General features: G+C 39.6%; 1 protein-coding gene across 1 annotated transcript; it reads left to right on the top strand.

The window, feature by feature from the left end:
- The first annotated feature begins 681 nt into the window (after positions 1-681).
- LOC131223345 (uncharacterized) lies at positions 682-12,785 on the top strand. Its single transcript, XM_058218726.1, has 3 exons — positions 682-1,228; positions 10,594-10,840; positions 12,130-12,785. The coding sequence occupies exons 1-3, from the start codon at positions 920-922 to the stop codon at positions 12,522-12,524; spliced, it is 951 nt and encodes a 316-aa protein (XP_058074709.1). The 5' UTR covers positions 682-919; the 3' UTR covers positions 12,525-12,785.
- Positions 12,786-13,355: the final 570 nt, after the last annotated feature.

Raw genomic sequence — 13,355 nt, 5'->3', positions numbered from 1 at the left:
TGATTTTGGGGCCAGATCATCTTCATCGTTGTGGCCCACCTGATGAGGGACTATCCACGAATCGCCTCAAAGGGATCCAATCCTCCACATCAACCTAGCCTAGTAGGAAAAGCTTGCAAGACCTGAGAGCTCCCTTGGTCCACCGTCGACGTGCATGCGAAATTCACTCCTTCCATCAATTGCTACACCTCATGTTAGGACGCGGGTTAAAAAATAAAAAAAAAAGCCGATCCGAGGCTCAGGTGGGCCACACGGCATGTTGAGATGGGCCCATAATAGAAGCTTCCCAGTAGTCACAGCAGTAGTTATGTTCCATCCAAACCGTTCATCAGGTGAGATCAATCAGAATAATGATACAACAAAATCAACCAGATCCAAAAATGGAGGGCCACACAGAGAATTTATTGGATTTAGCAATGATTTTAAATAATTCCCATGATACGGGCTACATGAGATTTTGGATGGGACTCATATTTGTTATGTACGGTAATAATGAGGTGAGTCAACATATGGACGGAATGGATTTCCAATCATCCATGTGGGTCCCACATATCCCGATGTTGCAGGCGCTTCCTTCAACGTATTGGAGAGGATTCCAGTCTCCAATCTATCGTCGCGCGAATCGCCTTACATCTTCTATTTACAGCTTCTCCTATAAAAGCCCGCAATCGTCTTCATCCTTATGCGTTATCTTTCTCTCTATATCTTTCTTACAAACCCTAATTTTCTGAAACCCTAATCGCTCTACAAACTCTAGCTTCCATCCTTCAATCTTTCTCCGATCTCTCAAACCCTAGATTTCAGAAACCCTTATCTTTCTAACCGTAGCTTACGATCATCATTTCCGCCTCCGAAATCCTCGATATTTTCCCCGAATCTTGAAACCCTAGGCAGCTGTGGCTCGTCTTCTTCGGTAGAAATGGTCGGAGGAGGAAATAGGAGGGACGATGGGCCCATCGGGATAAACAGCACGAACGTTTTCGCCGCCCTCGACAGTCTCCGCAGGAAGAAGAAATCGGACGGCTCATCGAAGAGCAAAGGATCGTCGAAGAAGGAAACCGAGCCTGCCCCGGTGTTCTGGGCCCCAGCGCCCCTGACAGTAAAATCATGGGCTGATGTGGATGATGATGACGATTACTACGCGACCACTGCACCGCCTCAGTCGGTTTGGGGATCATCAGTAGAGGCGCAGCAGCAGCAGAGTAAGGAGAGTGAGGTGCTGGTAGAGGTGCGTGATTTCGATGGTTTTCTTTGGTTTTGGAATTCTGATTGTTGGAAGAAAATGAATATTGGTGCTGTTGATACAATTGGTGATTTGTGAATGAGTGGATGTATGATTGGATTGGGTCCATGTTGCCATGTGTTCTGATGAAGGGGCCCCCTAGATGATGGGCTGACATGGATGTATAATCGGATTCTACATTGATGGGAAAACTGATTTCGTTTTGAATGTGGACCACTAGCAACTTTTTGTTTTTAACTGTTCATTTGAAGGTAATTGATTGTGCATCTTGGATTGTATAGGATGTGGCCACTGCAGTGGCAACCTGATGAATATCCTGTTGTATTGTTCGTACACTCACGTGGGGCCTGCCATAGATGGGCCTTCGGGTAATGGACCTCAAGGGTGATGGACCAGAGTAGGTATCAGTATGGATTTTGCGTGGTTTTGATCTCATGGATGATTTTGGGCTCGTGGGTTCTTTTATTTTGATCAATTCATCTTATGATCTGTCATTAACCATAAAATCCCATATTTACAATCCACTTTTTCCATGTGAGGATGTTTATGGTAGTGTGACATGCTTGGATTTTAAGTATCTTTTATGGGCGCAAATTTGTTTTGATGGACATGATTTTTGTGGCAGGCAATGTTGCCGCCTTGACTATTTGGGTGTTTTATTTATTTATTTATTGATTTTTGAAGTTGGTAGTTCTGTTGGCGTGGATTGTGGGCTTCAGAGTTATGCATGATGATGCTCAAATTGTACTGAGAATATCTTCGCCAGTGCATGACTGGATTTGTTGCTTGGTATATGATAAAAAGGAGTGCTTTTTTTGTATTATTACTATGACTTTAATGCTACTAAATATTCATTATCAACAATTCTGTTTAATTTTCTTGAATACAACATGTTATTCCCTTAAAAAAAAAGCAACATTTCTTTGTTCTAATGTGACCTGAGTGGTGAAAAAATTCTTTATATTTGTTTTCTTGTTTTAAATTGATTCTTGACATTTTGTTGTTGTGATGGTTATTTATTTTTTTCTCTTTTAGTGACCTGTAATGATATATAGGTGCTTCATGGGGTCCTACATATATTAATTTTAAATTATTTCATGTAATTATTTGCTTGTACTTCTAGAAGTCGGTAAATTGCTTGTACTAATACTAACTAATGCCAGTGACAGGAGTTTGATTTGAGCTTGTACTTGTTCAATGTTGGTTTCTTGGTGGAGTGTATTGAAGAATGAATATTGAAGAGTGCTCAGATGAGAAAATGACGTGTAGAAGTTCACTTATTTGGTTTTCTAAAATATCTATAGTTTTTCTATGCCTGCAAGGTGGGTTTGGGCCAAATTGAACTCAAATAACCTGACCATAGTTCGAGTTGGCTTGTGTTGAGTTGTAAAGGTTCTTGGGTTGGATAGTGCCAACCTGATTTGAACTCTAGTTGGGTTTGGGTTGAGCAAATTTTGGTTGGGTTAGGGTAGGTCCAGTTGGAAATTGGAATTGACATGCAGAGGATCTTTGTGGGATTGAATTATTTATTGGTTTATAATGTTTCCTTTATATGCATGTATGTGTGTGGATATTTCCGCTTAGATTTGCTAAATCAACAAGTGCAGTTCATGACAAAATTAGCACATTTTCATGTCAGAGATGCACCATCATTTTATCTTTGGATGCTTACTGATTTTGGAGGTGAACATGATTACCTGGGAGTGCTTGTTTAAGTGATAATTTAGGGAATTTGGTTAGAAATGGATAAGTGAAATCTCGAAGGTGAATTATCAGCTATGATGTGCTGACTGATTGGATAACGATGATGTATAATATAGTTCACAGTTAGTGTATCTAAAAATTTCTGAGAATATGCTGAATCTGAATTGATGAATGACAATTTCGGGGAGAAGGATTATCAACAAGGTGACTGAGAAGTGGATCACAGGTCCTTACGATGTTCACAAACTGAATATTTGATGGCGGTTCCTGTGAGAATCCGGGGAGGATAGTAGATTTTCCCAGCTGATTGGCATTGTGTATACAAATTGTCTGAAGTGTGATCCCTCTTGCATGGCTGTTGTCAATTCAAACCTAAGTTACTGATATTAGGCAAATCCATAAATTTTATCAGGTCAGTTATGAAAATGGCTTTGCTTTTGTGGTGTTTAACAGATGTTTGAATAAGTATTTGACTTTCACTCTATCTTGCATTTTACTGTTTGCAATATGCACTAGGATACAAATGCCAAATACATATTCTCTTGCAAAACAGGAGGCCTTTAGAAGTAAATTGTCTATAGGAATTCAGTTCCCCTTAATTTATGTGGCCTTCTGATTTTTGTACTGCTCTTTGTTTCTTGCTGCTGCATTTCAAAATGTGCTAATGCTATCTTTCACCAGTTGTCTGCTCTATTATCTTCATCTTTAATAAGGTAGATATGATGAAAAATCATAGTGTCTGTCTGGTAGTCTTTTTAATTGTCTTGGAAATAATGAAAATATTATGAATATTTGGATATTTGATAATTGGTATTACTATCTATGCAAGTGGATTAGAGTCAATGTTGTCAAATCGCATATGCGATCATGTGCGATTGGATGTGTGAATGCGTATTTGTTTTTTTTTGGAAAATTAAAAATAAAATAAAATAGGGGAAAAATAAGAAAAATATGCAAAAAAAAAAAAAAGAAATTAGGGGGTAACTTTCCTAAGTTCATAACTAATTTTACATATTTAAAATACATTTGAGTGAAATAAAATCAATTAAACAATGAATTGAACATCAAGTCATCAAAATTCAACAATATAGTTAACAAATAACACTTAACAGGTAACAACAAAATGAAGAAGCTATTTATTTATTATTGATTGTAGAAAATGGAAATATAAGAGGGAAAAAATGTAAGAGAGGGAAAAATTGTACAATGTATTATGTATGTAATGTAAATTGTAGAGAGAGAGAGAGAGAGAGAGAGAGAGAGAGAGAGAGAGAGAGAGAGGCATGTATTTGCTGAACACTTGAACTCGAATCTTTCTTGAAAAGAATATTAGAATTAGAAGAATGTATGTAAGAGAGAGTGCTTGAATGTTGAACTTGAAGCATCCTTGAAAGTGCTTGAATCTTGAATCTTGATCTTCCAACTTCAGAGAGAGAGAGAGAGAGAGAGACCACTTGGTAGTAGGAAATGTAAGAGAGAAATTAAAACCACTTGGAAGTAAGAAATGTAAGAGAGTAAGAGAGTTTGGGGTGAGAATATTGTGAATGGAGGAGCTTTGGATGCCTTTTTATAGGCAAAAAGCATTTATTTTTTTTTTAACAAAAAATTGAAAAATTAATGGCCAATATGCGATCGCGTATGTTGCCATTGCATATTGTCGCACATGTGGCACATGCGATCGCATATGTACTACAATTACATATGCTATTTGCATATGAGTGTGCGCATATACAACTGCATATGTATGCGATCACACATGACAACACCGATTAGAGTAGCTGAAAACAAATATATTAGATACGATCATATAAAATAGAATTAATGATGTTATTAGTAGAGTAGCACCAGTAGTTGGCAATGAGCCTATACCTTTTTGCATTGGTTATGGATGAGTTGATGAGTCATTTGTAGGTAGAGATGCCAATGTTATTTGCAGATGGCGTAGTTCTGATTGACAAGATGGAGGAGGCCATACACACAAAGCTATGGAAGGATGCTTAATGCAGGACAATCAACCACTTGTTCTAAAAGCTCGAACTGTTAGAGTATGACAAATTAATTCATTTATCGTATAGCCCAAGCCCCACATCTTATGGGTTAGGACCTTGGCCGAACGCCCTTCGTGGGCCCCAAATCACATGGGCTGCCCACCTCGAGTGTGTCCCCGCATCCCACGGGCTACCCCACTCGAGCCCGGTGTGAAATGCGCATTAATCACCCCTGGTAAGGAGTCTCGAACACGAGACCTCCCTCGTGGGCCCCAAATCGCATGGGTCACCCACCCCAAGTGTGCCCCTGCATCCAACAGGCGACCCACTCAAGCCCAATGTGAAAATGCCCCTGCATTAATCACCCCCGGTAAGGAGTCTCGAACACTAGACCTCCCGCTCTGATACCAATTTGATGCAGGACGATCAACCACTTGCTCTAAAAGCTCGAACTGTTAGAGTATGGCGAAGTAATCCCTTTATCTCATAGCCCAGGCACTACATCTCATGGGTTAGGACTTCGACCGAACCCCCTTTGTGGGCCCCAAATCACATGGGCCGCCCACCCCGAGTGTGTCCCTGTATCCCACGAGCTACCCCACTCAAGCCCGGTGTGAAATACGCATTAATCACTCCTGGTAAGGAGTCCCGAACACGAGACCTCCCCCATGGGCCCCAAATCGCATGGGTCACCTACCTCAAGTGTGCCCCTGTATCCAACAGGCGACCCTACTCGAGCCCAATGTGAAAATGCCCCTGCATTAATGCTTTAGAATTTGAAGGGTTTAAAATTAGTTGAGATTGCTAACCAATAAACTTCCCTAATTGACCACTTTCGATATAGAGCAGTTTTGTTCAATGGCGATGCCACGATGGCTTGTTTCCGTTTTTGGATGCTCTGATGTGTATGTTCATTCTTTTTGCTAACTAACCAAATCGTGTAATCCATATTGAGGAATGATCACCTTAAATTTCAGCGCGAATGGGCACACAGATTGGGAGATCCAACAATTTTAGTTTTACTATATTGCCAACAGTTAAAATTGAAAGCATGATCTTTTAAGGACACATGGGGCGTGCTTAAACCTTCTTTTTTGGTGGAATCATGTGGTTTGTGATGGTGCGGTTATTAAATTAATGTTTTTTTTTTTTAAAATAAAATAAAATTGATGCTTAATTTAAAATTCCTCTTTTTATACAATTTTATGGAGGCGATCATTACCAATCATTATGAAGTTGTTTTTTTTGAAAGGCAACTAAATTATGTTGTAAAAGTTGTGGAATTTTATGTTTTCTAGTAGATTGTTTTATAGCGTCTTAGATGACCTGGATTAGCTAGGATTACAATGTGAAGTTGTAGAAATATGTTTTTCAAGATTGATCGTGATATGTGGACACCTGATAGACATTGTGTGGAGAGAGTTGTATATGGGGAGAGAATGACACAAGGATCATGATGGACCAGATGGATCATTGGACCTGTCCCTTGTGGGCCCACTTGTATGGACAACTCTATTCCATGTGGAGGTATGATAGTCACCGTACGAGCGTGTGCATGGTGGGGTGAGCTGACCCCACCCTTCTCCCTCTGCTTCTCCTTTGTTTTCTCCATCTTTTACTTTCTATCTCTTTACTAACATTTTTAATTTCCTAAATCCAAAAATTCCAAATCCCATGCAAGTTAGAATCCAAATAAATTTGGAAAATTTGGGATCTTGGAAACTTCCAAATCTGAAAATTTGAATTAAAATATTCATCGTCCCACTTGATCATGACTGTGCATATGCATGTATGTGATGGACCAATTTTCTTAATGAATTTGATTGAGCATGCACACGTGGATGCGTGGGGCCTACCCATGCATGGTGGGGGTTGGTGCCATATGTCCAACAACATGTGCACAGATTGGTCCACCCGTGTGCCCACTCACTTCACACGATCTAGATTGCCAATGTTTAGATCTCCATTGCTTGTGTGATTATAGGCTTGGCCACATTGCATGGCTACTGGCGGATAACTTTATTAGTCATATGATTAATTGGATGCATGTGAAGGGGTTGTTCAAAGTAAAATTCATGTGAGATGAATTGTATCTCATGCTTTGATGTTTGATGGGTTTAGATCTAATGGATGGTGTAATTTTGAATGGTTATGATGAAAATTGCATGTTTAAATGGTTATTATTGAGCAGTGTGAATAGGCCTGTTGTTCCCCTGTAATTTGGTGTAATTTTCGGTTTTATTTTATATGATCATGTGTATGGTATTGTAGATGGCTTGGATTAGCTAGGATGATGATGATATGTAAAATGATAAATCTCTCTAAAAACTTGTAAACTAAAGGATTCATCTCACACTGTCAGCGATGGTTTGGAGGACACTTGATGGAGGAACTGCAAGGAGGAAGCTCTAAAAGGAAGTTTCTGTGCGAGAAAAGTCAAATGTACGGAGCATATCCGGGTGTGGAGGCCCACACATGTGCCCTAAGAGAAGTTGGTGTCTATGTGGACGTTTTGCAAGGGTGTGCCGGTTGGCACTCCCTCTCCATCTTTTTTCTCTCACTTGTTTTTCTCTCTACTCCCGTAGTTGGGACTTTCTGAACAACCCAGATAGAGTCAAGGGATTTTTTAAAATTTTAAATTTGAAAATCTGTAGAGATTTGTGTCCAATGTGTCCACTTCCATTGTGACCATTAAAATCATCCATTATTGTGGTTAATGTCCAAATATCAAAAACATGTGGTTGTGGGTGTTTGCATGTATCCACAGGGATTAGTCTCACTTCAAAAAGGAGATGGGGACACCCTGTGTCTTAGAAAAAAAAAAAGTCCAAATATCGGAAACATGCAAGTGATTGACCGTTTGCACATATGGATGTGTGGGACCCACATGGCTTGCTGTGGATGGGACGTCACACATCAGCACATGCTGGATCACTGTGGGGCCCACAGAAATTGTCCTTTTGTGCCCATGCGATCGCAAGTTGTTGGGCCATGATCTTACGATTTTTGATTAGGTTTGAACTAATATGATAGGGTTGTCCAGTGTGTTGAGGGCTAAGCTGGCACAATGGCCAATTGTATGTTTTGAAACTTGCTGGTTTCAAAGCTTACTATACATAGTAAAACGTGTTATTGAACTGGAGAGCTTGTCTATCTATATATGGCCTCCTCTTTGACCGCCTAGTTCCCTAGAGTCTTCACAACTCAACCAACAAATTTTGTTCATCTAGGTGGTGGGAGAGGGCTCTGTTGCTTTATGGCATTGCATACCAGGCGGCAGCTGAAAAGCCATTGTGCACTAGTGTGCACATACATTAGTCGCTGGCTAAAAATCTGTTGCACATTCCTAATTGCGCTATCTAATAAGACTGTTTTTTTTTTCCAAAGGGCGAGATGAGGTGCTACTAAGCGGAGGGAGAGTGACAGAAGGTGACTAAGAATATATCCCAGATCATTCTGTTGAAACGGGGTGTTCCCCTTGGGAGTAGAAGTGAATCTGTTCCCCTGAGTACTAACCGATGATGGTGATGTGGGCGTTGTGACGATGTCCCGTTAGTCTCAAAGGCCATCTTGACACAATTCTGGCAAACGTTTTGTCATCCAGTCACAATAAAGCGATCTGTAGTGTGATATCTAAATCACAAGGGGTTTTTCTCTTCTCTTCATCTTGAACGCTACTATTCTTTTTTCCACTTCTATACATTCTCTATGGCCACTGGCCGTTTTCGTGCAGTAGTGTATTGTTTCGATATGTGGGGGTTTTCATGGGGGTAATTTGTAGACTTAATATTGAGAAAGCTTATGACTATGTAAGGTGGAAACTTTTGTATTATTTACTGGGAAAATGGGCTTTTGAGGTAAATGGAGGAGGTGGATATTTGAATCATGGTTTTGTACACTTGCCTATTTTGGTAAAATGGAGCAGCAAACATTTTCATGTGGGGTTCCCATTAGTCTTAAATGTGATCTTGACACAATTCTGGCAAATCCTGCTATATGGTGACGAATAGTGTGATATCTAAGTCACAAGGGGCTTTTACTCTTCCTTTCATCTTGAACATGACTTTTCTCTTTTTCCTCTGACATTCTCTATGGCCACATGCCAAATGCACCAGTGTATTGGTTAGATACCTGAGGGTTTTCATTGGGGTAATTTGCAGACTTAATATTGAGAAAGCTTATAGCTACATAAGGTGGAAATTTTTGTAATATTTACTAGGAAAATGGGCTTTTGAGGTAAGTGGAGGAGGTGGATATTTGTAGCATTGCCTATTTTGGTAAAATGGATCAGCAAAACATTTTCTTTTGGGATTTAGGGGGCTGTGTTAGGAAAACCCCTTCAATCTTTTTTGTTGCACACTTTTGAAGCTTTAAGTATGATGCTTGAGAAGGTGGCCTTATAAGTGAGTCACCGTTGAGAATGTCAGTTTTAAGGTTCACCTGCAGTGAGCCAGCTGATGTCACTTTTCTGTGATTCTAGCTGTGCTGAGAATGCCAGTTTTAATGTTTCAACAATATGCATTACCATGCAAAATAATGGCTTTGAAGGGAGCCTTGTTTTTTTTTTTTACAACTTTGTGAAATTAATGAGTTTATCCACCTGAAGGAGCCTCTATAGAATTCGGGAATTTCAAGGAGTAACCAAGATATTGAAGTTGGATATTTTGACTGGTTTGGGAAAGTTCTCAATGAAATCAAGTTAAAATCTTATCAGAGATAGCAGTGAGGAACGGAGTGTGGAGGCCTGGCTCCAACAGTATGGAAGTACCAAGGTCCTCTTTAGTGGTATGGTGGTGTTTGATTGGCTGGTAGCAAAGACAGAGCTCTTACAGTTGAGCATATAAAAATTACGAGTATGATCATAGTGAATGATTTCATCATGAAAATGCTGAAATGGTGGATGCTTGCTTATAAAATTGTGCATTTGCAATGGAGGTTTTGGATATGTTCTTAACATAAAATTTAGGATAACATGCTGGGAACAATGGCAGAGCTCTTCCAAGCCTGTGGCAAGGGTAGAATCGGCTTCAAGTAGTGGGTGTTATGGTATGGGCAATGCATGGGTTTGTTGAGCTGATATTTTGCTTGTTTTTATTCTGCCAGCTGGCTCTGTTTCTCTTTAGCTACTTGTTCACCTGTCGTTATTCTGGTTATGGCAAATCTTGCTATGGCATGTAGCATGTGCTGGGTTCACAGGCAGTGCTGGTCATGCATAGGGTAGTAAATATGCGTGTCCGTCTGGGTTAGAGAGCAAGCCGTCTTGGAAAGAATATTCTCCCTGTTATTCTTATTATGGGTTCTCTCCTTGTGTGCTTATACTACAATGAAATCCTTGGAGCATGCTATTTGTCACTGCCTGAGAATCACTTGAACGGATTAATGGTATGATTCTCTAGCTTGAATTTTTGTATGGATGTTCTCCTCTTTATATCTTCTTCTTCTTCTGTGCTTGAATAAAAATTTTCAGCTGTCTGTTGTGCAAGGTGAGAAACACTGTTAATATAGGTGCTGTTATTCCTGGGTGGACAAGCAAGAAAACATTGTCATCTTCTCATGTCCTTCTACAATTCCATAAAATGTTCTCAAAATAATGAGTCCAAGACAGAGAGGATGGTCTCGAAATCAAATTTAAGTGCTGTTTGTCTCTGTGATGTGCAGGAAAGTGAAAGCGAAGAGGATGGTCTTGATGAAGAAGATGATGATGTTGATGAAGATCATGAACCGGAGCCTGAGGTTCCTGTAACTACTGAGCTGGTGGTAAAGAAGCCTCCATCAGCTTCTCTGGTACCCAAAGATACAGAAAGGCAGCTTTCAAAGAAGGAATTGAAGAAAAAGGAGCTTGCAGATCTTGAAGCAATCTTGGCTGAGTTGGGGATCCCCAAGAAAGAGACAAATGGCCAAGCTGGTAATCTTTTTTTCTTGGTCTTTAGAATATGCAGGTAGATCATTCTAGGTATTTCCTATCGTTTCTCTGCTTTCTGTTATTCTGCAGTTTAAACATGGGGGCCAAGGCGAATGATATCACATAGTCACTGTAGCTTACCATTTCTCTTATGAAGTCATGAAAATATTCATGAACTTTTCGAATGTTTTGATGTGGTAGTCTAGCATTATGTTTCAAAATGTAAATTGTCTTGATTATCAGATTGGGTGGTTCTGAAATTAATCATCATCAGTCTTGTCTAGCTATTTTGCGTTCAGTTCTACTTGTTTTAAATTGCAAATAGCATGTGTAGCGTAGTGTTCACCCCCTTGAAGTGTGAGGCTTAAGCTACAGTGTGTAGCATAAGCGACACATTACTACTAGATTTTTAGTTAAGGTAGTACTTGGTTGCGCCAAATATCATGAGATTTTGCGATATTCTGCACCATATTAGTCTAATTAATAATGAAATTTAATGATATTTGGTGCAACCAAACACCCCATAAAATAATAAGAAAAATATGCAAAGATTAAGTATAAAGGTAAAGAAAGGGCAACCCAACTGATCTAGTACTGTTACTAATGTTATTTTAATGAAATCATTGAAAATATTAACTAATTTTTATTGAAAATGAAAAATGTAACAAATCATTGAAAACATTAATGGATTTTAATGTCTTACGGAAAAATAACTTGTAGTGTAAGCTACTTAATGTGTACTCTAGCTATATAGCTCGTAGTGTATGCAAAATTAACATGTAGCGTATGTATGCTAAATTAGCATGTACTGTAGGCAACACGTGACTTGGCTATTTTCATGAGCTACGAGACATTAAATGTAAGCTAAGCTACATAGCGTAAGATAACATGCAATATTGGTTATCCTGTGTTGCCACTAGAAGATTCAAAACAGGTCTCTGTCTACTTGGCAAAAGTTTTACAGCTGGCTGAGCGCTCTCATCAACCCTCTTTTTACCCGGGGCTGGGTCTAGCTGTTGCAAATGATTTGATGCATCTTCTTTTGTTCTGAAACTACCTAAAAACCTCACTCTTGATTTATTAGTGAAGTAGTTACTTAATCCACACATTCCTGGAATTTCCATTTTCACATTTCTTATTCCTTTTTTGCCATCCATATGCAAATCCGTATGCATGAGAGAGCTGATCCTTATCTGCTTATTATCTCATCGCATTCTAGGCTTTTCCCCCCTTTCTTGGTGGGAAGTCTGGCTGCATGTTTTAGAATTGGTTTTGTCTGCATGCATGTGCAGGTGTTGCGGAAGGGAGGATAGTGGAGGAACCCAATGGAGAGATGGAAAAAAAGGAGAATGTCCCAACTCTGACAGAGAGCAAAAGTGCGAAGAAGAAGAAGGCGAAGAAGGACAAATCCACCAAGGAAGTTAAAGATCAACAGGACCAACCAAATGGATCTGACAACAACATACCTGAAGATGCAACTTCAGCAGAGCCAGCAGAAGAAGACACATCCGCCATCGATATGAAGGAACGGCTAAAGAAGGTGGCTTCCATGAAGAAGAAGAAATCTAGCAAAGAGGTTGATGCTGCTGCCAAAGCAGCTGCATCTGAAGCTGCTGCAAGGTCTGCAAGGCTTGCTGCTGCTAAGAAGAAAGAGAAGAACCACTACAACCAACAGCCAGTGCGGTAAGCCTGTTTTTGCCATGTGTACCCATCCACCTTGTTCATTTGTTGAATGCGAAATAAACAGCGGGCTCTGGATTCGCGTAGATGACCTTACGTTATTGCTCTGGTTTACTTGGAAAAAGAAAATCTTTTTTTCTCTCTCGTTTTGGAATATCTATCATGCCACTGTGAAGTGTCATATGAGCTGTGACATAATGTTTCCGGATATTCTGCTTTTGCAACATCTTGTGGATTTTACTTCAAATCAGTTCTTGCCTGTTACTCAGTTGATCCGAGTGCTTGTCTACTTTTTATTCTTGTCTAGCTCTTTTGTTCTTTTGTTGCTTCATAGGCTTCGTACAATCTCAAAAATTCGGTTGGTCAATAGCCATAGAAACCTCTACCTATTGCCATTCCCAAATAAACCTCCACTCTTTTATGTTTTCCGGATACAGTTAGACACCCACTCCCTCATTTTGTCTTCACTATGACATTTGCTCTGTCCATGCATTGGTTGCGACTACACATGTAAGGATGTGTGCCCAAAAATCAGGCAGATTCAAAACTCATGTTGCCCACATAACAAGCGAGTGAGGATTGGATATCCATCATTGAAACTTCTTGGGATCCACAGAAGTTTTGGATTAGGCTGACTTGTGTTGACCCATCACCTTGGTGGGAATGGTTGGATTGCATACAATGTAATGGGCATTTTGGTCATAAATGTAATGCCAGGTCCATCTAATGGTCATTTTAGTCATATACAAAATACAATATATGCGTTTGTATGAGTTTGTATGCTTGTTCGTAGGGCAGTCCGAAGCTAGGTTTTTTTTTTTTTTTTTTTTTTAATTTT

The sequence above is a fragment of the Magnolia sinica genome, chromosome 13 (assembly GCF_029962835.1).
Source record: "Magnolia sinica isolate HGM2019 chromosome 13, MsV1, whole genome shotgun sequence".
Classification (NCBI taxonomy): domain Eukaryota; kingdom Viridiplantae; phylum Streptophyta; class Magnoliopsida; order Magnoliales; family Magnoliaceae; genus Magnolia; species Magnolia sinica.
The sequence above is the reverse complement of the archived record's forward strand: the minus strand, read 5'-3'. Positions and strand labels throughout refer to the sequence as shown.

What these genes read in the sequence shown, in the direction of transcription:
- LOC131223345 (XM_058218726.1), top strand. Translation starts at nt 920, where the DNA reads ATGGTCGGAGGAGGAAATAGGAGGGACGATGGGCCCATCGGGATAAAC. An exon ending in AGAGTGAGGTGCTGGTAGAG is followed by an intron (nt 1,229 to 10,593) that starts GTGCGTGATTTC and finishes TGTGATGTGCAG; the next exon opens with GAAAGTGAAAGCGAAGAGGA. An exon ending in AGAGACAAATGGCCAAGCTG is followed by an intron (nt 10,841 to 12,129) that starts GTAATCTTTTTT and finishes ATGCATGTGCAG; the next exon opens with GTGTTGCGGAAGGGAGGATA.